The sequence below is a fragment of the Balaenoptera physalus genome (genome assembly GCF_965194825.1).
Source record: "Balaenoptera physalus genome assembly, chromosome: 1".
NCBI lineage: Eukaryota > Metazoa > Chordata > Mammalia > Artiodactyla > Balaenopteridae > Balaenoptera > Balaenoptera physalus.
The window spans coordinates 160,824,465-160,847,810 of record NC_138882.1 but is presented as its reverse complement, the minus strand read 5'-3'; the positions used below and the strand labels follow the sequence as shown (position 1 = coordinate 160,847,810).

Sequence of the window (23,346 nt, the reverse complement as noted above, 5' to 3'; positions counted from 1 at the left end):
TTCTCTGTTAGTAACATTAATTCAGGAGGAAGAGAGAAAAGTGATATTGAGGACACTAACTCTGTAGAGCCAGGAAGGGGAGCCCCAGCTGAAGCCCCAGAGGGGCTAAATGTGGGAGTTAGTATGGTCTACACTGGCCCCATGCCCTGCAAGAGTCAAAGCTCCTGAGAGTCGGCCTAAAAGCTACCACAGTCAGAGCAGTCCCAGGAGGGGGCCTGGGCTACAGAGAAGGGATCACACCCACTCTTCCGCTGCTAATGTGAAGATGAGCTCAAGCTGGAGGACTGAGACCAACCATCCCTTGATTCTGAGCCAACCAGATAAAAGCACTGAAGACCAGAGCTTCTCAAACTTTCATATGTATTCGCATCATCTGGGAATTTGGAGAGAGTGCAGATTCTGTTTCAGAAGGGCTGGGGCGGGGCCCAAGAGTCTGCATTTGTAAGACACGCCCAGGGAATGCTGTTGCCGCCCAGGGAATGCTGTTGCCGCCGATCCATGGACCACACTTTGAGTAGCAAAGGATGAAAGACAGCTGTGGAGGGTCCCCACAATGGAGGGTGTTGTCTAGCTCCAAGGAGAATGTGTTTATTTGTGCACAAAGTGACAGAACCTATACAAGTGGAAATAGCCACCATTTTGTCACAGTTGCAAGGCAGACAGTCATTTCTTGGCAAATTACACCTTCCAGCGGCACTGGTATCGTTGTTAAGCACTTGGGTTCTAAAGCTTGATGTCCTGAGTTTGACCTCTTAGGAGGTGTGTCATCTTAGGCAAATCTTTAATTTATGTGCATCTCAGTTTCCTCATCACTCTAATGGAAAGAATAAGACTATTATGAGGATTAGCTGAGTCAGTAGATATAAAGTGCTTAACACATGGCAGCATTGTAAGTAGCACTCAGTAAATGTTGCTCTCCATGCTCATAATACGCCCTTCTACAGCAGTGAACATGGACACACATAGAGGCTTATTCTGCTTTTGGTACATGGTCAAAAAAATGTAACCCCCCCATCTCCCTCCCACCAAAAGGCCTGTATCCTCTCTTTCAAATTCCTCCTACCCTCCTGCCCACTCCCACGCCCCCTCCCCTGGCCCCCGGCCCCAGTGTGGTCTGGATGGGCCCCACAGGGGCAGGGACAGGGACAGGACGTGGGGCTGTATCTGACAGGAACCTGAGGGGCTGGCCCGGGAGGGGATTGGGGCCCGGCTTCCTGCAGGGAGGATGGGCTAAGGCAGGCACACAGTGCCGGAGAAGATGCCCTCCTGGGCCCTCTTGGTGGTCATCTCCTGCCTCCTCCCGGCCCCCCAAAACCTGGCACAAGTCACCAGCCAAGGTGAGGTATGTGGAGGGTGGAGATCACCTATACCCAGGAAGAGGGAGCCCTGGGAGGGGGATGTGCAAAATAGGAGGCTCCCATTGGTCCCCGACTCTTGCCCACAAACATACCAGGGAGAACCCAGAGCCCAACTCACCAGCTATTCCTTAGATGCCTCCTTGCTGGCCTCGGACTCAGAGGCCCTGAACTGTTTCTCCCGAACATTTGAGGACCTCACTTGCTTCTGGGATGAGGAAGAAGCAGCGCCCAGTGAAATATATCAGCTGCTGTATGCCTACCAAGGGTATGTGCTGCATCATATATATCATATATATGTATCATGTATATACCACTCCCCTGTATCTGTCCTGTACGTACCACAGCTGAGCCCCATTCCAGTAGCTTCCCTGCCTTTGGCCCTATCAGAGGACTACTTCAAGTACATGCCCTAAGTAGCCACCTAATGAACAGATGTGCTTTGGATATACCCAGCTCACACCCCTACGTAACCCCTAATCCCACCCAGGCACTGAGAAGAAAAATGGCAGTATTGGGAATAGAAGTTGGGTTTGGGCCCAGACCCGGGTCCTCAGGGCTGAACAGGTGGCCGTGTAGGTAGGATGGACTTCTCCTGTGCCCACAGGGAGAAGCCCCGTGCCTGCCCCCTGAGTTCCCAGCGTGTGCTGCCCTTTGGAACCCGGTACGTGTGCCAGTTTCCAGCCCAGGATGAAGTTCGCCTCTTCTCTCAACTGCACGTCTGGGTGAAGAACGTGTTTCTGAACCAGAATCTGACCCAGCGGGTGCTCTCTGTGGATAGTGTGGGTACGGACCATCCTCCGGTCATCCTGGCCCCCCTGTTTGCTGCCCTCAGGCCAGCTCCTAGAATTAGACTGAGCTGTGCTCTTTCAAGACGATGTGGATGTCCCCCCACTACCAGACCCCCAGAGGCACCTCAAGAGCCTCTTAGCCTCAGCATCCAGAGCTAGACTTCATTTCACACCAGAGACACCCTGACTTTCCCATCATTAACCTAATCATCGACTCACTCACTCGTCAGTTACAGAATACCTACCATGTGCCAGGCACTGTGCTAGGTGACAAGGGTGCACAGATGAAGGGAGGTCCCTGCCCTTGAGGAGCACTGAGCCTGACACACCTGCAGTGAGGTCACTGTTCTTCCGAGGACAGGAGAACAGGATGAGGACCCTCCCTGCCCTGCCCCAGGGGCTGCCCTCAATCCAGCCTCCAGTATCCCCTCTCCACAGTCCATGGGTTGAACTGTAGACTGTGGCCCCCAAAGAGTTCTGATGTGCCCTGTCTCACCCTCAGGCCTGCCAGCTCCCCCCAGCCTCATCAAGGCCATGGGAGGGAGCCAGCCAGGGGAACTTCAGATCAGCTGGGAGGCCCCAGCTCCCGAAATCAGTGAATTTCTGAGGCATGAACTCTGCTACGGCCCTAAGGATCCAAGGAACTCCACTGGTCCCACAGTCAAACTGCTGCTGTCCACAGAAACCTGCTGCCCAGCTCTGCGGAGACCAAACCTAGCCCCGGCTCTGGACCAGTCTGCATGTGCTCAGCCCATGATGCCCCAACAGGATGTACCGGAGCAGACCTCCACAACTAGAGAAGTATCCCGGCCTTCTTCTGCTCCACCTCCTATCTCCTACCCACAGTTTTGCCCCCAAGAAAGGATAGGCCATACTTTGGGGATTCCAGATGGGGTTGGTCCTTAGAGAGTTAGTATAGGCTCTGATTAGGAGCCATGTCTATTTAGGGATCTCCCACTTTGGGTCATTCATGCCAACAAAACTGAGAGCTTCAGGCCTCCAAGTTAATGGGGATTTCCCTAAAAATCCCTGAACTCCACCTGAAACCCACTGACCTGGCTCCCAGTCTGTGTGCATATCTATCCAGTGAAGAACTGAGTGTCTCTCCACAGGCATGTTGTGGGGCTTCAAATATAAGAGGTGGAGGCTCTCTTGGCTGAGAGGCAGACCTAGATTCTGAGGCTGGCATTCTTCTCCCAAGGGTCCATCTCTGACGGTGAAGGGTGGAAGCTGCCTCATCTCAGGGCTCCAGCCTGGTAACTCCTACTGGCTCCAGCTACGCAGCCAACCTGATGGGGTCTCCCTCCGTGGCTCCTGGGGATCTTGGTCCCTCCCTGTGACCGTGGACCTGCCTGGGGATGCAGGTGAGTCAACAAAGGAATGGGGAGATGGGGAGGAGATAGAAAAGATCTCTAGAGAGGCCTGGGCTGGATATGGAAGCTCTGGGAACCATGGTCCTTCCTGATGACCTCAAACTTGCCACTGGACAGAATGAACTATGTTCAGGGAGAGAAGAAAGAATAGGAGTAAATGTTCCAAGTTATGTGTGTAAAGATGATCTGGATACCCTATAGAGCAGGAGCACGTAGGCTCTGATGGGACTTCCTTCTCTGACCCCAGTGGAAATTGGACTGCAATGCTTTACCTTGGACCTGAAGAATGTTACCTGTCAGTGGCAGCAACAGGACCATGCTAGCTCCCAAGGCTTCTTCTACCACAGCAGGGCATGGTGCTGCCCCAGAAACAGGTGAGAAGTAAACTGCTGATTGAGCTTGATGTCATGGGAGAGAAACACAACCTTGCAGAAAGAAGGGAGAGATTGTCTTGGTCCTCTTCACTCTCCTCCCTTGTCCGCCGAACCAAACAGCCTCCATGCTCTCATCCTCCAATGGGTATTGTATCTTTTCAACCTCTCTTCATACTCGCTGGGAATGCCTTGGTTTCATGCAGCTTTAATCATGTCACCTGGACCATTCCAACAGCCTACATTCTCATCTACCTCTGATTTACCCCCCATGCTGCTGACAGACTGACTTTTGTTAAACTCAAACTTTGCATGGCCTTTCCCTACTCAACTGTGTACTGCAGCTTTTCACTATCTATCAGATCCAATCAAAACTTCACCTGGCCTTCAAGAATTTCCATCAAACACCTCACTGATCTGTCACTTCCTTCATATCGAGTATATAACCAAGTCTTACTGATTTTTCCTATTAAACATCTCTAGAATCTGTCCACTTTTGTTCTTCACTGCCATCATCCTAGGACAAGCCATCATCATCTCTCACCTAGGCTATTGAGAAGACTTATTAACTGATCACGTCTTGGATCCTCCAAAACATTCTCCACACAGGAGCTGGAGTGAGTTTTTAAAAGTGCAAAAAATAGGGACTTCCCTGGCGGTCCAGTGGTTAACACTTCGCCTTCCAATGTAGGGGACGCAGGTTCGATCCCTGGTTGGGGAGCTAAGATCCCACATGTCTCGCGGCCAAAAAAAAACAAAACATAAAACAGAAGCAGTATTGTAACAAATTCAATACAGACTTTAAAAACGGTCCACATCAAAAAAAATCTTTAAAAATAAATAAATAAAAGTGAAAAAATAAATACAACATCCTCTGCTTAAAACTCTTCCAAGATCCATAGCTTCCATTGATCTTAGGACAAAGAAAAGAACACTACTGCGACCATATAAAGTTCTAAAAGGCTCAGCCCCTATCAATGCCTTCAGTTTCATATTATACTATGCTGCCTTTTGTGCTCTGTGCTCCAGTACTGGCCTATTTTGGTTCCCCCCTACCTGCCATGATCCCTCCTGCCTCTGGATCTTTGCACATGCTGTTTACCCAACTCTCCTATCTTTACTTAACCTTTATCCTTCAGATCTCAACTCAAATGTCACCTCCTCAGGGAGCCCTCCCCTGACCTTCCTCCTTAGGTCCAATGGCACTATTATACATCCTTGTTGTACCATGTACCTCTCCTTCTTGAATACTTATCATAGTTACAATTTTACATTTGTACCTCACATAATTTTTTTTTTTTTTGGCTGCATTGGGTCTTCGTTGCTGCGCGCAGGCTTTCTCTAGTTGCGGTGAGCGGGGGCTACTCTTTGTTGCAGTACGAGGGCGTCTCATTGCGGTGGCTTCTCTTGTTGCAGAGCATGGGCTCTAGGCGCGAGGGCTTCAGTAGTTGTGGTACGTGGGCTCAGTAGTTGTGGCTCATGGGCTCTAGAGCTCAGGCTCAGTAGTTGTGGCGCACGGGCTTAGTTACTCCACTGCATGTGTGATCTTCCTGGACCAGGGATCGAACACGTGTCCACTGCATTGGCAGGCAGATTCTTAACCACTGCGCCATCAGGGAAGTCCCATGGTTATTTGATTGATAACAAAATTCTGTCTCAGAGCTCCAGTTGAGAAAGGCTGATCTTGACTATACATGATCCATGAGGGCAAAGTCAGTGTCTGCTTTTACTCACCAATATGTTCTCAACTAACACGGTGCCTGGAACACAGTAGATGCTCAGTGAAAAAAAATTGTTGAATGAATGAATAATGAAAAAAACCCCACTATTAACAGTTTTAATGTATTCTTCCAGTTTTTATATGCATTTACATATGTCTATACACAATATTCAGTTTTCAATATAAATTGGATCGCATTATATGTATGATTTAATAACTTACTTTTTTTGTTTTTTTTATAATTATTTTTATTTTATTTTTGGCTGTGTTGGGTCTTCGTTTCTGTGCGAGGGCTTTCTCTAGTTGCGGCAAGCGGGGGCCACTCTTCATCGCGGTGCGCGGGACTCTCACTATCGCGGCCTCTCCTGTTGCGGAGCACAGGCTCCAGACGCGCAGGCTCAGCAGTTGTGGCTCACGGGCCTAGTTGCTCCGCGGCACGTGGGATCTTCCCAGACCAGGGCTCGAACCCTTGTCCCCTGTATTAGCAGGCAGATTCTCAACCACTGCGCCATCAGGGAAGCCCCAGTAACTTACTTTTTTACTTAAAAATATGTCTTGGAGATCATTACAAAAAGATGTAACTCATTCTTTTTAATAACTGCACAGATTTCCATAGTATGGAGGGGCCATGAATGGATTAAAAGGTGGCAAAACCGAATTCACATATTCCCTGCCAAAACCTGCTCCTCCTCTTCTGGTCCATCCTGCTATCAGCTCAGTTTTCCACCCTGAACTTCTGCCGTTTCTACACCCTCCATATCCAATCAGAAACGCTTGTCATTTCTACCTCTACAGTATCCCTTGAATCCATCGATTTCCCTCTACCCCAACTACCACAACCCTACTTTCAGATCCTCGTAACTTTGCATGTAAAATACATAACATTGTCCTAATAAATTCTCTGCTTCTGGTCCACCCTCACAAATCCTCTCTTACAAACCGCAGTTAGAGTGACTTTCCTAAAGTACAAAGCTAATGATGACAATTCCTGTTTAAAATCTTTAAATGTCTCCATCATTACTGCAAGATTAAGTTTAAGCTCCTCAGAAAGGCAGTAAGGCCATCCATGACCTTGGTCTGCTCACATTTACCACTCCCCACCAGACCCTCCATGCTAAAAGCATTCTGCACCACTTAGAATTTCCCCCAGAGTACCATATCTCTTATCTGTGTACAAGCATGTGCCTGGGATGTCTGTTTGTCCCCTCTGCCTGTCCTATTTATAGTCCAGGACTCAGTCTAAGCACTGCCTTGCATGGGAACTATCCTCTGACCCTCCCCATCTGGGTTAGATGATCCTCCTTGATATTCCCAAGCCAGCCCGTGCACATCACAGAAAAATACCATCTGTTTGTTTTTCTACCTTTCCCATTGAAATGACAGGTCCTTGAAAATTATTCCTCTATGTAGTCATAGGGCCTATTACAGTGCCTGGCACGTAGTATCAATTATTTGTTGAATAAATTAGTAAACATAAAAATATATAAAATGATAAATAATTTTAGTAATAGCTAGTCATTTAGGGGTTATAATCAGGAAGGAGACAGGATTTATTTGTTCAATAAACAATTATTGAAGGTGACTATGTACCAGGCACTGGGGATACAGTGACAAAACAGAAAAGCTTCCGGCATTGTTGGGGCTTACATTTTAGTTGGGAGAAGGGAAGAGGGGGTGAGAAACAAGTAAAGAAATAAAGGAATAAGGTTATATGATAGAGACTAAGTGGGAGGGTAGGGGAGAGGTGCTAATTTCAACTGAGTGGTCAGAGAAAGCCTTGCCAAGGAGGTGACAGGTGAGCTGAGACCCAAGTGGCAAGAAGAAGTGAGTCACGTGAGATCTAGAGGCAGGGCAACCCAGGGCAAGGTGAGCTGCAAAGACAGTTCATCTGGTATATCTGCTGCACAAAGAGAAGGTCTGTGTGCATGAAGGGTGGTAAACTGGTGTGAGAATTGTAGGAGATGAGAATGGGGAGGTAGGGAGGAACTCAACCGTATGGAGTCCTATAGGCTCTGGTAAGGAGTTTGGATTTTATTCCAAGGGGGATGGGGAGCCACTGAAGGATTTTAAGCAAAAAAGTGACATGATATGATTTACATTTCAAAAAGATGTTTCCTTGTGCAATTAAAAAGAAGTAAGAGTGGAAGCAGGATCACCAGTTAGAAATTTGCCTTAATCCAGGCAACAGATAATGGTTTCATCTAATGCAGCAGGGGTAAAGATCAAAATAAATGGACAGATTTGTCATATATTCTGGACATTATCAGATCAACATTTAGGATCTGGTTGCTGTGTGGAGAGTAAATTGAAGGGAGTGGCAGAAATGGAGGCAGAAAAGCCAGTTAGGAGGCTGTCATAATAATCTATTAGTAAAATAACGTTTAGAGGTGACTAAGAGGGCCGCCTAATGAGAACAGGTTAAAAACATGTTTTCCTCCAGAAAGATGAAAGCTCTTTAATCTCTGAAATAATACCATTCAAAGTAGGCATTATTAACCCATTTCACAAATGAGGAAACTGAGGCAGAGCTAAATCAAATAATTTGCCCAGAGTTATACACCAATAAGCCAAGACCTGAACTCTATAGCCCATGCTATTTTCCTATCTCATCTAGCTCTTTTCTTAAGAAGAGGCTGGACACCAAAACAAACCTCAGAAAACAAAACATTATGACACGGGAGAGAAAGCCCTGGAGACCCATCCAAAGAACAAGTTAGATTATAATCCAGTCCCCTGTGGGATGGGGGATGTCAGAATTAGTCTCTGAGGCAGGCCTGATACAATGACTCTATGGGACTGATTCGTAGGGACCCCGTCTGGGAGAAGTGTAAAGAGGAGGAGAAAAATCCAGGATCACAGCCCTCCCAGTTCTCTCGCTGCCACTTCAAGTCACGAAATGACAGTGTTATTCACATCCTTGTGGAGGTGACCACAGCCCAGGGTGCCATTCACAGCTACCTGGGCTCCCCTTTCTGGATCCATCAGGCTGGTAAGAACTTTCTCCCCTTCTCCTCCCACATAGTTCCTACCTCTACCGTGTCTGACCCCATGCCCAGGATCACCAACTCTGATACTTCTGACCCGTGGCCCTGGTGACATGATGTCTCATGCACAGAAGGGCTTAGGCCAGTCCCTGCTGACGTCCCTGTAGTGCTCATCCCCACTCCAAACTTACACTGGAGGGAGGTCTCCAGCGGGCAGCTGGAACTGGAATGGCAGCATCCATCACCCTGGGCAGCACAAGAGACCTGCTATCAGCTCCGATACACAGGAGAAGGCCATCAGGACTGGAAGGTACAGTCAAGGAACAAATGCCCCCAGACCTCATAATCAGGGTATCCCTGAGTTTCACTGTATCTGTTATCAGGAGTGAAGGTGTCTGTGTATTCATGTCTGAGCTTGTTTATCTATGTTTTATCTGATTCAACTGGTGTCTTAATCTCTCTTTGGCATCTGACACTGCTGACTGCTCCTATTAAAAATTTTCTCCTTCCTTTGCTTTTGGGATATCAGTCTCTCCTGATTCTCGTACCACCTCTCTGACTGAACCTCCTCACTCTTTCCTGCCTCCTCCTTTCCACGCTTCCTTAATAAGTTGTGCTTCCAACAGTCCCATCCTAGACTCCTTTCTCCTCTAAATAAATATATATGTTCTCCCTAAGTGAGTGCTTCAACTCTGTGGTTTCAATGACTATACATTAACCATCCCAAACTTATCATTCCAACACCCATATGGAAAGGAACTTCTATACCATAGGTGAATTACTTAAATTTTTGAAGTCTCAGTTTCCCCATCGGTGAAATGGGGATAAAGCTATGTACTTTCCAGAGTTACAGTAAAAATTAAATATATAAATATTTAGCATACTGCCTGGCAGATAGAAGGCGCTCAATATACATTAAATATTAGTTTCTTTCTTTACTTTTATTCTCATTCACCACATGTATATACAACTTCTTACCAGACAGCTCTATCTAAAAGCCTCCAGGGCATTTCAGACTCAGTATATCCAAAACTGAACTCATCTTCTTCCCCAAACTTACTTTACTTTTTTACTGAGGTATAAGTTACATAAAGTAACACAAATCTTAAATATACCACTGATTAATTTGTACATGTGTATACAGCCATGTAACCATTACCCAGGTCAAGACAGAGATTATTTCTAGCACCCCAGAAGTGTCTCATGCCCACAGGTCACATACGCACACCCTCCAAGGAAACCACTACTCTGACATTACCACTCATAATTTCTGACTGTTGTTGAACTAATAAAATAGAACCATACAGCATTTCTTCCTCAGACTTACCTCTCCTGTTCCTTGTCTCTGACAGTGGCACCGACACTTACCCAGTTACCCGAGCCTGGAATTATCTTTGACTCTTCTCCCTTTTCCCTTCCCTCTATTTATCAACAAATTAGTTGAGTTTATTGTACTAATAGGTCTCATGTCCCTACTACCACTGGCTTAACCTCACCTTTGACCATCCAGCCGGCGCATGCATGCTCTTAGTACACAGAACACTCTGTAAGCTCCAATCAAGCAACTCAGGCAGCATTACACTCTTCTTGGTGCTCCCGTGGTACCTTACTTATATCATTATTATTGCACTAATTATTTCTTGTAACTATTTACTTGTGTGGGTGTCTTACCCTTAAGACATGTGAGACCATGTTTCATTTATCTTTTTCCCCAGTGCCTAGCCTATGCCAATGCGTGGCATATCATAAGCAGTTCATAAATGTTTGCTAACTGATCAAGTTAATAATGTCTCCCTGCTTGTGCACACGATTCTTGTTCCCTGTGCTTGGAATCTCTCCTCGTACCCCCAGCACCTAGCACAGTGCTGGCACCCTCTACTCAGAGGATGTTATTTGTGGCCTGGTCCACGTGGCTCCGAGTATCTGAGCGTGCCGGGGTTTCCATCGCCCGACCTGGTCTGGTGCGTGCCTGGTCACTGTGTGTGTACCAGATCTCTGTCGGTTTATCGTATGTATATGTGTCAGGATTAGTACTCTGTGTACATGAGTCTGTGTGTCGGGGGTGTACCGCACCAGGCAGGGCGAGGCCGCAGGCAGGGCGAGGCTCTCTGTCCTGGTGTTCTCTCCAGCCAGCTTCCGCTGGGATGAGCGTTTTCGGCCAGCGAGGCTCTCTGGGGGAAATCCCCGGGGACTCAATGCGGTAGGATTTCGGTCAAACAGATGCCGAGTTCTAGAGGCCCCGACGCCGGCCCACCCGGACCCGGAGCCTGACCACCCGCTCGCTTCTCCTCTGCGCAGGTGCTGGAGCCGCCTCTCGGGGCCCAGGGAGAGACCTTGGAGCTGCGCCCGCGCTCCCGCTACCGTGTACAGCTGCGCGCCAGGCTCCACGGCCCCACCTTCCATGGGCCCTGGAGCGCCTGGTCCGACCCAGTGAGGGTGGAAACCACCTCCGAGACGGGTGAGGGCCGAGCCAGAGCGAAGGCGGTCAGCGGCTGCGCGAGCGGAGGGGCGCCGGCTCAGCGAGGGGCGGGGCCGCGGCTGAGCGGACTTACCCGGCGCCCCGGGGCGGCGAGGGGTGGGGCCTGGCGGACCTGGGGGCGGGGCTCCGGCCAGGCGCGGCCCCCCGAGATCTGACTGCTTTTGTCCGTTAGCCTGGATCTTCTTGGTGACCGCTCTGCTCCTGGTGCTGGGCGTCAGCGCCCTCCTGGGCCTGCTGCTGCTGAGGTGGCAGTTTCCTGCGCACTACAGGTACCGCTCGGGTCAGGCGGGAGACGGGGCCGTGGTCCGGGCGAGGCCAGCGGCCTCTAAAGAAGCATCCCTGCGTCACTCTATGTCACCCGCTCTCCGGACAATCCCACATCCACACCTGTGGCGTCAGCTGCTCCCAGCGCGTCTTCCCCGGGAGTCGCACTGCCTCCTTACACTCTAACATGCCCACTATACGGGACACCCCAAACAGGCCCACCTTCTGACTCCATCTCAGTAACAAGGCTACTGTCCCCCTGTCACCCAAGCCGGAACACTTAGGCGCCACCCTCGCCCTTATCCAGTCTGGTCCGGTCATTCCACCTCCTAAAGCTCGCTCAAACAATAGCCCTCTTTCTCTAGCCGTACAGGCACTACCTGACTCACCAAAACGGAGCCCCTTCTCCCTCCAATCTAGCCTCACGCAGCCATCAGAATAATCTTTCTAAAAATGCACACATGAACTTGTCACTCCGCCTCCTTAAGTCACATTATTAGCTCCCCAGGATAAAGTCCAGACTCTAGAATGACAAGGAAGGCTGTGCATAATCTGGCCCCTGCCAGGATTTCCACCCTCCCACCCTGTGCATCAGCCTTGCCAGACTGTTGGTGATTTCCTCCACAAGTCAAGAGATTTTACTTCTCAGTGCCCTTGCACATAATGTCCTGTCTGCCAGGAATATCCTCCCTGGATGACTAATACCCATTTATCTATAAATAACTTTCTTCCCTGACTCCTAGGAAACCTTTCATGACCTTCCCCTATTGGCTACTTTCTTTGTGCCCCAATACAGACTTCTTCCATAGTACCAGAAGCATTTTACTGCATTCACTTCTTTCTATGTCTTCCCTATGCCTTACTTGGTCATCCTTAAATCTACAGCACAGGGCCTGCTAAATAGCACACACTTAAATAAATGTTATTAATGAATGATTTGTTTATGTGGGGAGACTATGGCTGAGGAGAAATGGCATTGGAAGTTATAAACATAAAGGACAGAATCCATACCACCTCAGTCCTTCAGTTGGTAACATCTCTCGATTCTTGAAGACTCAGCTCAGAAGGCAACTCCTGCAGGTGGCCTCTTTAGATGGCCCTAGGCTAGATTAGATGCCCCTCTTCTGTGCTCACATCTCTCCTTGAACATGTCTTTGAGCTTTTAATCCACTCATATGTATGAGCAGACTGCAATGCAGCCTCTATGCAAGTAGCCAGATCCAACAAAAAAGTTGGGAGAGAAGAGGGAGGTGGTGCTGCTGAACCAGGCGTACTCAGTTCCTTTTCCCCAATTTACCAGATACATCACTCCTCCTTCCCTGGAGAGATATGAGTGAGGTCACAGAAGAGGCCTGAAATGTCGTTCAGCTAAAGTCCCTCCATGTGGAAATATGAGCCTAAGGAATTGGAGGTTCCCCCAACATACCTTCATCCACATTCTTCCTGGAGAGACCACCTTCCCCAGTAACTTAATAAAAGCCCCATTGGTTCTCTCCATTCATTCATTCAACTAATTTCTTGAGAACCTATTATGGGCCAGACACTGTTCTACACCCTGGAGCTACAGGAATGAGCAAATAGACAAACTCTTTGCTCTCATGGAGTTTACATTCTCATATATGTGATATATATAAGGATCTAATAAATACACAATAAGTCAACTGCTATAAAGAAAAATAAGCAGAGCAGGAGACAGAGAGTGATGGGGAAGGGAGGTGGTTCTGTTTTAGGGCAGTCAGGGAAGGCCTCTCTGTCAGGATGACGTCTGAGCAGAAACCTAAATGAAGTGAGGGAACAAATCAAGTGTTCCAGGCAGAGAGAACAGGAAGTGCAAAGGCCCTGAGGCAGGAGTGTTTGAGGACACTCAAATCCCTTTTTTGAACCTCCGCACTATTGAGTTCCCTCCGCCACCAGAGGTTTCCTTTTCACCTTTGCTCCACTACCTTACTTTATTGCCTTGACTACACTCTTACCTCTCCAAGCTTGCTCCCCCACCTCACTGCCTCCCCCCACAGCCCCCCCTCAGGGCTCCCGTCCTAACTCACTCCCACAACTCAGTCTCCTTCTCTTCCTTCTCCTCAAGGAGCCTGAGGCATGCCCTGTGGCCCTCACTTCCAGACCTGCACCGGGTCCTAGGCCAGTACCTTAGGGATACTGCAGCCCTGAGTCCGGTGAGTGCACCCCTGCTCTCCACCAGCCACCACCAGCCCTGTGTGGAGCTGGATCCTTGCCCTACCACACAACTTTTCCAAGGCCCTTGCCCACCAGCATACCATCCCTGGGTCCTACCGCCAACCGAACCCTCCTTTCTACACAATCCAGGTCCTGCTCCTACAGGACCTGCTCTAATCCAGACCCCTTCACCCCCTCCCCCATCTCTCCCAGCCCAAGGCTGCAGTTTCAGATACCTGTGAGGAAGTGGAACCCAGCCTCCTTGAAATTCTACCTAGGTCCTCAGAGAAGACTCCCTTGCCCCTATGTTCCTCCCAGGCCCAGATGGACTACCGAGGATTGCAGCCTTCTTGCCTGGGGACCATGCCCCTGTCTGTGTGCCCACGCATGGCTGAGACAGCGTCCTACTGCACCACTCACATCGCCAACCATTCCTACTTACCACTCAGCTGCTGGCAGGCCCCTCGCTCCCAGTACCCTGGACAGATCCAAACCCTCTAGTCCTTCCTTCTGAACTTCCCTACCCACCGCATCCCAACAACACAACCATCTCAGACCTCACGTCCTTCCCGGTTGTCTACCCTCCTAGCTGGGCTTCATAACACTGATCTTTCAGTAGTGCTGCTGACATAAATCCAGGACAAGGCTCATTTGACTAAGCTCCTCTAAATTTCATCTCCTTTCTGTCTCCTCTTTAATGCCAAACTCCTTGAAAAGGAGTCTCCACTTCCTGACTCCCATTTACTCCTCAGACTACTTCAATTCATTCCCCTACTACTACTCTGCTAATGAAACTACTCAGGCAAAACTCACCTCAAATTTTTCTCATCACAAGATCCAATCAGATTTTGTTAATTCTCAATCCATTTGATCTCTCTGTTGTCATTTGTCATGGTGGCTGCTCATTTCTCCTTTAAATTCTCTCCTCCATGGCTTGCATACATCACCATCTCTCCTGGCTCTGCTCGGGCCTCTCTGAGTATACCAATAGTTCAGAGCATAAGCTCTGGAGTCAGAGCTGGGTTCAATTCCTATCTTTCCCACTTGCTAGCTGTATGGGCTTGAGCAAATAACTTAAAGCCTTTGAGCCTTAATTTTCTCATCTATAAAACGGATAATAACAGAACCCCATAGAGTTGTAAAGAGCATTTAGTGAGATAATCTAAGTAAAGCACAGTAACTAGGACATAGTAAGTGTTTGATATGTCTAAACTATGGTAATTATTCCTTCCTAATCTTATCCTGGAATCTCTTCCACTCCTTAATTACTTCAGTCCCTCAAGAGTCCATTCTTAACAGTCTCCAATCCCATCCGCTCTCATTGCCTTTCCTATATGCTGACCATTCCAAAGTTCTTATCTGCAGCCCAGACTTCTAACAGCACCTGTAATGGTTTATGCAAGTAACCGTTTACATGTCTGTCTTCTGTTACTAGATTGTGAGCTCCTTGAGGGCAAGGGCTGTGATTTATTTGTCTTCCCTCCAACCCCCACCCCCCAGCACCTGGAGTAGTGCTTGGTGCATGGTAGTAGGCCTTCAATAAATGTTTTCTAAATGAAGGAAATCTTTCTGGACAATGCGGCCTTAACCCCATGCCTCTCATCCTCTCTGCCATTCATATGCAGCAGTAAATGTGCTTAGGCCACTCTGATTATGGATTCCCCTGACCCATTCAAATTCTCAAACAGTATTTTTTGCTGACTCCGAATATACCCAGTGTGTCAGTCAGGGTCTTGGCAGAAATAGATGACACACTCAATCTGGGTATCTGGATGAGAGTTTAATAAAGGGCATATTTATAAAGATGAGGCAGGATTTAGGAAAACCATCAAGGAATAGTGCAGTACCCCGGGGCTAACAACAGCTGGGAGCTGGTACCCACCGCACCCCACCCTGGGCATCAAGGGGTAACGGGAGAGAGTAGTTATGAGACAGGGAGAGAGTAGCTACAGAGAGGGCCGCCTGGCAGGAGCTGTGGCAGAGAGCTACAGCCAACCTGTGGGGATATGGCGGGGACGGAGCCAGGGGAACAAAAAGCTCATGTCTGCTCTCCCCTTCCCCCAACCCTCACTCTCTGATCTCCTGATCTCCTCCATCTGCGCTAACAAAGTACCGCAAACTTGGTGGCTTAAACAACAGACGTTTTTTATCTCTTAGTTCTGGAAGCTAGAAATTCAAGGTGTCAGCAGGGTTGGTTGCTTCTGAGAGCTGTGAGGAAGAATCTGTTCCATGCCTCTCCCCTAGCTTCTGGGGGTTTCCTGGCAATCTTCAGTGTTTGGCTTGTAGAAGCATCACCTCCATCTCTGCTTTCATCTTCACATTGTGTTCTCCCTGTGTGTGTCTGTGTCCAAACTTTTCCATTTTACAAGGACACCAGTCATACTGGATTAGGGCCCAACCAAATGACCTCAACTTAACTAATTATAACTGGAGTGACCCTATTTCCAAGTAAGGTCACACTCTGAAGTACTGGGGCTTAAGTATGCAACGTATAAATTTTGGGGGGGAGAGACACAATTTAACCCATAACATCCTCCCATTGGTGGAATACAAACAGAAACCAGAGCCCAAGGGAATCCATTGACGCAGGCCATATGAGTCAGCCTCACAGGGCACACGGCAGAGTAGAGGATGAAGAGTGGACCTGGATGGGACAAATGGATGACATCTGGTATACTCACTTTCCATAATTCCTTCCCCAAGCCACGTTCAAGGCTCCAACTCTACTCCTAGGGACTCAAAACTAGGATTGAGATCCAAACCACTAAACTTCTCACCTTTACACCGCTTCAGCCATCATGTCCTGACCCCTTTTACTTACTAAATTCGGCCTCCTCTTCTCCATCTCCACTGAGCTATTACTACAGCCTCTACCTAATATCTCTGCCTCCAGTCTCTCTCCCTAAATCCAACCTGTATGTTGCCTCCAGATTGATCTTCCTGTTCATCTCACTCCTTGCTCACTCCTTACCTCTAAATCTTTAGCTTGACTCTTCAGAACTGATCTTGTTCTCTTCTACTATTTCCCTGTGTGAGGATTAACGGTGTTAACACAATGCCATGCATATAGTAAATAGTGTTTACAGAGTTATCTTTTTTTTTAATTAATTTTAAATTTATTTTTGGCTGCGTTGGGTCTTCGTTGCTGTGTGCGGGCTTTCTCTATTTGCGGTGAGCGGGAGCTACTCTTCGTTGCAGTGCGTGCACGGGCTTCTTATTGCGGAGCACAGGCTCTAGGCGCGTGGGCTTCAGTAGATGTGGCACGCGGGCTCAGTAGTTGTGGCTCGCGGGCTCTAGAGTGCAGGCTCAGTAGTTGTGGTACACGGGCTTAGTTGCTCCGCGGGCATGTGGGATCTTCCCGGACCAGGGCTCGAACCCGTGTCCCCTGCGTTGGCAGGCGGATTCTTAACCACCGAGCCAGCAGGGTAGTCCCTACAGGATTATCTTTATTTTTATCCCAACTGGGCTGTTCCACCCCCTGAATATCACCTATATTTTATTCCCTCCATGCCCTCTGCTTCCCTACATTCAGGTCCTTCCGGTGGGAGTTCCCCAATCTAAGCAGCTCCTCAGCCTCTAATTATCTATCTCTAAAGCCTTGTTCTCCTTCCCTCCAGCCTAAGAGGAATTGATCTTTCTCCCCTAGACTGAAAAAGCTCCCTGTGTTTTCTATCCCCTTTCTTCCTGGGCAAGGTGCTTGTTCTACCCTCTTCCATCTCCTCTGGCTCTTCACCTTCAAAGATGCATAGGCATCTTGATGCTGGCATTCCCTCCAGCTCCCATGCACTGCCCTCTTTTTCATTCCCAAATTTCTTATACAAGTAGCCCATGCTTGCTGCCTCCACATTCTCCCCACCCTTCTTTCTGCAACCCCTTCCAAACGGAACCCAAGCACTGCCTCGCCTGATCCCTTTCTCTCCAAGGTCACTGAAGATTTGTTTCCCAATAGCCAACTCTGACCTTTTCTGTCATCACTCTATTTGACCATTTTGTATCATATTAGAATCCCTCCAACTTCAAGGTCCATGTCAGTTATAATCTCCACTGGCTTCTTTCATTCCTTTATTTTTAAATGTTCAGATTTCCTGAAGTTGTACTCTCATTTACCCTGTTGTTCTTTTCCTCTACAGTGACCCTTACACCAGAAGCTGCAAATTGCTGGCTATGTTCTGCCCTCAGAAATGTTTTGTTTGGCCCTTACCTGCACGGAAACTCTCACTGACTCCACAATGCCTGGCAGATAAAGTCCAAATTCCTTAGCTTAACATTTAAGGCCCTGACCAGCCTGACCTTTCTATGTCCTCTGGGGTTAAGGGACTCCCCATTTCCAACCCCAGGACATCTAACTAACTCCTTGTTTTCCAAAGTAATTGGAAAGAGACAGCATGAATGCTTCAAAATTAAAAATAATAACTATCATTTGGGTTAAGGGCCCCCAAATTTTCTCTGTCATCATCAGAATTGATCTTAGGCTAAAGACTGAAAACGCGATTTTTTTCTAGCCTCTCTCTGGGGCAGTGTAGCATATGGTTAGATTGCTGAGGTTAGTTAGATAGTTTGGCTCCATTAATTATTATGGCCTGTGTGCCTTTGGGCAAGTTTCAAACCTTTCCCTGACCAGGTTTCTTTTTTTGTAAAAAGGGAATAAAGCATCTGCTTTATGGGATTAAGGATTAAACTCAGTAATGTATGTAAACTGTTTAAACACCGCAGTTAGCAGATGGCCAGTAAATGGTACCCATGATTATTTTTATTATTGCTGCTTCACCTCTAAGCATATCATACAATTCATTGAAGTCATTATTAGAGCACGGATTGAATGGGAGTCAGGCCTGGACCCCTAACAACATGGGACCTCGGGCAAATCCTTTCTTGGGCCGCGGTTTCTTCACCTGTAAAATATGGGTATGTTGCTGGGATGGGGAGGGTGCACCATGTGCAGATTAGACTAGCGGATCTCTAAAATTCCTGACATCTCTAAAGCCCCATGGGGGTGAGCCCCTGTTTCCCTCACAGGGCAGTCCAATCTTATCTCCCAGATAGGCAGATCCGAATTCTGAATCCTGATCTTTTTTCTTGACCATAAGGAATTCACCCCTCTTTCAGCCTCATTTTCCTTGTTTGTAAAACAACAACAAACAAAACAGTTTTTAAAAACAAACAAATGAGCTACTTCCTTCCTAGCAGTGTTTCCGCAGGCACTAAGCTAACAGTGGACGCTCCAGCCTTCTTTCTGCTTCTAAGCTGCTCAATCAACTCCTGCCCCCGCCTCCCCGCCCGCGGGCCGGCTGGCCGGCCACTGCCTGTAACCTTCTCTAAACAGGCTCAAGTGCTTTAGGTCATTACGCCGAGTCCTGCACTTTGTATCATAAACACGATCCACAAGCAGAGTTAAGCGTGAAGGGCGGGTGCGGGGAGGCTGAGGAATGAATGGAAACGACCTGGGAATGCACGCAGCTCAGGCCCCGCCCCCAGACGCGACGCGCCCCGCCCAGCCCCGCCCAGCCCCGCCCAGCCCCGCTTTCCGACACCTGGTGGGGCAGGACCTGCCTTTGCCTCTCTCCCACCCTTCAAATCCCGCTCCACTGCTGGACTCCCGTGAGATCTGCGACTTGCCCCGGAAGACCCGCCCCCTGTGCCGTGGAGGCCAATGGGCAAGGGCGACAGTTGCGACAGTTGGGTTTTGAAGGAGCCAATGAGTGCTCGGAGCGGAGAGTTTAAGAAGCGTAAATCCGCACCGCTAAGGTCGGTCTGGGATCCGAGCCTGCTTTGAGCTGACGGTGAGAGGCGGGTGGGCCGAGCGAACCGGGGTGAGGTCGCGGCCGCGGGTGCTGGGCTGGGAGGGGCTGCGGCCGGGGGTGCTGGGCTGGGAGGGGCTGCGGCCGGGGTGGCCCTGTGTGGTCGGCCGTCCCAGAGCACGGTCGCCTTTCTTCCTCCGGGGCTCAGCGGGCAGCCCTCTCCCTCCAGACACTCCCATGGCCCAGTTCGTGTTCGAGAGTGACCTGCACTCGCTGCTGCAGCTGGATACACCCATCCCCAATGCACCCCCTGCGCGCTGGCAGCGCAAGGCGAAGGAAGCCGCGGGGCCGGCCCCCTCGCCTATGCGGGCAGCCAACCGATCCCACAGCGCCGGCAGGACCCCGGGCCGAACTCCCGGTCAGTGGGGTGCGGCGGGACGCGGGCAGGGAGGGAAGGGCTGAGAACAGCCTTCACGACTGCTCCCATGGGAGCCTGTTGTGACAGTCTGGCTTCCCTCTCCCTGCCCCAGGCAAATCCAGCTCCAAGATTCAGACCACTCCCAGCAAACCTGGCGGTGACCGCTATATCCCCCATCGCAGTGCTTCCCAGATGGAGGTCGCTAGCTTCCTCCTGAGCAAGGAGAACCAGCCCGAAGACAGTCAGACGCCCACCAAGAAGGTATGTGTCCCAGGGGGGCTTAAGGCAGGAAACCGATCCGTGTAATCTGGATGATACCACCACCTCACCACCACCCTTATGTGCCAGGAACATCAGAAAGCATGGGCTTTGAACCTGAACGGTTTTGATGTGGAGGAAGCCAAGATCCTTAGGCTCAGTGGAAAACCACAAAATGCCCCAGAGGGTAAGACCTGAAGTTTTCAGCTCTTGGAGGGAGGTGTCATTCCATCCCCAGGGCTCGGGATAGATGAGATGGCTCTTCCCACCTAAGACTGAGGGGAGGGAAGGTGCTTATCTGGCCTTCCTGGTTAGGGGCAGGGGGAGGTGTCAGTTCTCCCAGTGTCTAGACCCACTCCGTTGCCACAGGTTACCAGAACAGACTGAAAGTACTCTATAGCCAGAAGGCCACGCCCAGCTCCAGCAGGAAGACCTGCCGTTACATTCCTTCTCTGCCAGACCGGATCCTGGACGCCCCTGAAATCCGGAATGACTACTGTAAGTGCAGCCTTCTCCCTGTCCAGTGGATGGAGAAAAAGGGAGAGAAAGGGACCAAGCAAACTAGAAAGCTCATGCTTTTCCCTTCCCCCTCTGGCAGACCTGAACCTTGTGGATTGGAGCTCTGGGAATGTACTGGCTGTGGCTTTGGACAATAGTGTGTACTTGTGGAGTGCTAGCTCTGGTGACATCCTGCAGCTGCTGCAATTGGAGCAGCCTGGGGACTATATATCTTCTGTGGCCTGGATCAAAGAGGGCAACTACCTGGCTGTGGGCACCAGCAGTGCTGAGGTGCAGGTGAGACTTGTCCCTGTGCTGCAGCTCTATTGTTCCCCCAGAACAAGACCCCCAGGGGTCTTGCCCAGCAGGAGGATGTTAATGCCAAGTCCTGATCTTCATGGTCTTCTCTCTCTGTAGCTATGGGATGTGCAACAGCAGAAACGGCTTCGAAACATGACCAGTCATTCTGCCCGAGTGGGCTCCCTCTGTTGGAATAGCTATATCCTGTCCAGGTTAGTGGTTTTTGCTAGTCTGTTACAAAATCAGTCTATGATTTTGGCCCCCTCTCCCCGGATTGTACACCTCTGAACTGAAGCAGCTCTGGCCTGCTGGTGGCGTTTGGCACTGCTACAGGACCTGATTCCCTTCTCCCCTCCTGCAGTGGCTCACGCTCTGGCCACATCCACCACCATGATGTTCGGGTAGCAGAACACCATGTGGCCACATTGAGTGGCCACAGCCAGGAAGTGTGTGGGCTGCGCTGGGCCCCAGATGGACGACATTTAGCCAGTGGCGGCAACGATAACTTGGTCAACGTGTGGCCTAGTGCTCCTGGAGAAGGTGGCTGGGTTCCTCTGCAGACATTCACCCAGCATCAAGGGGCTGTCAAGGTGAGAGTGGGGCTGGGCTGGGCTGGGCTGGGCTTCTGCAGACTCTCACTCAGAACCTCTGGGGACATGGGATGGTGGCATTGGACTGGGTTAATCTGTGAGCCCTATAGGTCTGTGTCTAGCTCTAGTACCTGCTGACCCCAACTTTTTATCCCACCTAGGCTGTAGCTTGGTGTCCCTGGCAGCCCAACGTCCTGGCAACTGGAGGGGGCACAAGTGATCGACACATTCGTATCTGGAACGTCTGCTCTGGGGCCTGTCTGAGTGCTGTGGATGCCCATTCCCAGGTAGTCTTCCTTATTCCAGCCTCTCACTCCCAGATGCGTTCTTAATTCTATATAGCCTTCCTGGGCAACCACATCCCCTCCAGTGGCTTCACTGATGCTATACTCTGATGGTTTCCAAACTTCTAACTCAGCTCTCACTCATGAGCTCCAGACCCACATTTCCAACAGTCCACAGAGAGCTTGTCTCTAACCCCATGTGCTGTAGGTGGCACCACCCTAATATGTCCCAAATTAAACTTGTCACTTCCCCTTGCCTCCCTGAAATGTGTTCCTCCTCATCCTATGTTGTTGTGAGGGACACCACTCAGAAATCTGAAAAACCTAGAATCTTTCATCCTCCCCACCTAGTCACCAAGACGTCTCAGTTTTACCTCAGAATATCATTTACACATGTCCCCTCCCCTTGGCCTCATCCTTCTCCCCAGTGGAGGCTCACAGCACTGGTCTTTTCATATCTCTTCCAGTCTGTCCTCTGCACTGGTCTGGGTGGTCTGTTTCTGTCCTCTTTAAACCCTGCAAGGGCTCCCTGTCACCTACAGTATATAGTCCAAATGCTTTAGAATGATATTTGAGGCCCTTGCTGGTGTGTCTCCCTGCAAGCACTGCAGCTTCCTCTCTTGCCAGCCCCCTGCCCAGCACATGCAGCCTTCATTCTAACCTTGGGCTCAGGTTCAAATTCTGGCTCTGCCTCCTACTAACTTAACTTGCATGTGATCTTAGGCAACTCGCTGAACTTCCTCCTGCTTGATTCCTGATCTGTAAAGTGAATAACAGTTATAACTCTCAAAAGGCTTTTGTAAGGACTACAGTCATTCAAGTCTGAGTCCGTAGCACCTGGTAGGGTGGCTAACACCACGGTGGACTTGGTTCTGATTTGAGTAGTGTTGGCCCTACGTACATCATGCCCATGCCACTCCCTCTCCACAGGTGTGCTCCATCCTCTGGTCTCCCCACTACAAGGAGCTCATCTCAGGCCATGGCTTTGCCCAGAACCAGCTGGTTATTTGGAAGTACCCAACCATGGCCAAGGTGGCTGAGCTGAAAGGTAGGTGCTAAGTGACAGAAGCCAGAAACAAAAGGGCACGTATTGTATGACTATTTATATGAAATGTCCAGAAGAGGCAAATGCAGAGGGAGAAAACAGATTAATGGTTGCTAGAGGCTGAGGGGAGAGGGTAATGAGGAGTTACTTTCTTTATGGAGTGATGGAAAAATTCTGGAATTATTGTTGTGATGGTTGCACAACTCTGTGAATATACTAGGAACCAATGAACTGTACACTTTAAAAGGATGAACTTTATAGTGTGTGAATTGTTAATTACCTCAGACTGATATAAACAAGCTCTCAAAATTGGAAGGCTATAGGTATCTACCTTCATTTGTACTGCTCTCACTTTTTCCCTCCTCATGCCCCAGGTCACACAGCCCGGGTCCTTAGTCTGACCATGAGCCCGGATGGGGCTACAGTGGCATCAGCAGCAGCAGATGAGACCCTGCGGCTGTGGCGCTGCTTTGAGTTGGACCCTGCCCGGCGGCGGGAGCGGGAGAAGGCCAGTGCAGCCAAAAGCAGCCTCATCCACCAAGGCATCCGTTAAGGACCAACTAATCTCAGTTTTTTGTGCTTTTTTTTTTTTTTTTTACTTTTCTAATAAAGTCACGTCTCCCTCTTCTCCTGGCATGACCTCTGTCCCAGCAGCCTTCCCAGGGGCTCCTCTCTACTGTGATCAGAGAGCTAGAAACATCCATCC

At 49.4% G+C, this 23,346-nt stretch overlaps 2 protein-coding genes across 6 annotated transcripts; both read left to right on the top strand.

The window, feature by feature from the left end:
* Positions 1-475: 475 nt before the first annotated feature.
* Positions 476-17,632, top strand: MPL (MPL proto-oncogene, thrombopoietin receptor; the record flags this gene model as incomplete). Of its 2 annotated transcripts, XM_082434113.1 has the most annotated exons (11): positions 476-1,623; positions 1,963-2,141; positions 2,649-2,947; positions 3,348-3,510; positions 3,767-3,893; positions 8,418-8,599; positions 8,762-8,904; positions 10,893-11,052; positions 11,246-11,342; positions 13,421-13,508; positions 13,723-17,632. In XM_082434113.1, exons 1-11 carry the CDS (start codon positions 1,259-1,261, stop codon positions 14,008-14,010), a joined length of 2,091 nt encoding a protein of 696 aa, XP_082290239.1. In that variant the 5' UTR covers positions 476-1,258. The 2 variants fall into 2 exon arrangements, with proteins under 2 accessions (XP_082290239.1, XP_082290240.1); XM_082434114.1 differs by lacking the exons at positions 10,893-11,052; positions 11,246-11,342; positions 13,723-17,632 and having other exon boundaries at positions 13,421-13,486.
* CDC20 (cell division cycle 20) lies at positions 13,419-23,268 on the top strand. Of its 4 annotated transcripts, none has more exons than XM_082433881.1 (11): positions 13,419-13,508; positions 19,477-19,665; positions 19,778-19,926; positions 20,014-20,110; positions 20,293-20,421; positions 20,522-20,718; positions 20,839-20,933; positions 21,083-21,311; positions 21,473-21,598; positions 22,526-22,643; positions 23,015-23,268. In XM_082433881.1, exons 2-11 carry the CDS (start codon positions 19,485-19,487, stop codon positions 23,191-23,193), a joined length of 1,500 nt encoding a protein of 499 aa, XP_082290007.1. In that variant the 5' UTR covers positions 13,419-13,508; positions 19,477-19,484; the 3' UTR covers positions 23,194-23,268. The 4 variants fall into 4 exon arrangements, with proteins under 4 accessions (XP_082290007.1, XP_082290008.1, XP_082290006.1 ...); XM_082433882.1 differs by lacking the exon at positions 13,419-13,508 and adding an exon at positions 17,640-19,254; XM_082433880.1 differs by lacking the exon at positions 13,419-13,508 and adding an exon at positions 17,640-19,289.
* The last annotated feature ends 78 nt before the right edge of the window (positions 23,269-23,346 follow it).

What these genes read in the sequence shown, in the direction of transcription:
- CDC20 (XM_082433881.1), top strand. Translation starts at nt 19,485, where the DNA reads ATGGCCCAGTTCGTGTTCGAGAGTGACCTGCACTCGCTGCTGCAGCTG. An exon ending in GACCCCGGGCCGAACTCCCG is followed by an intron (nt 19,666 to 19,777) that starts GTCAGTGGGGTG and finishes TCCCTGCCCCAG; the next exon opens with GCAAATCCAGCTCCAAGATT. An exon ending in AGCATCAAGGGGCTGTCAAG is followed by an intron (nt 21,312 to 21,472) that starts GTGAGAGTGGGG and finishes TATCCCACCTAG; the next exon opens with GCTGTAGCTTGGTGTCCCTG.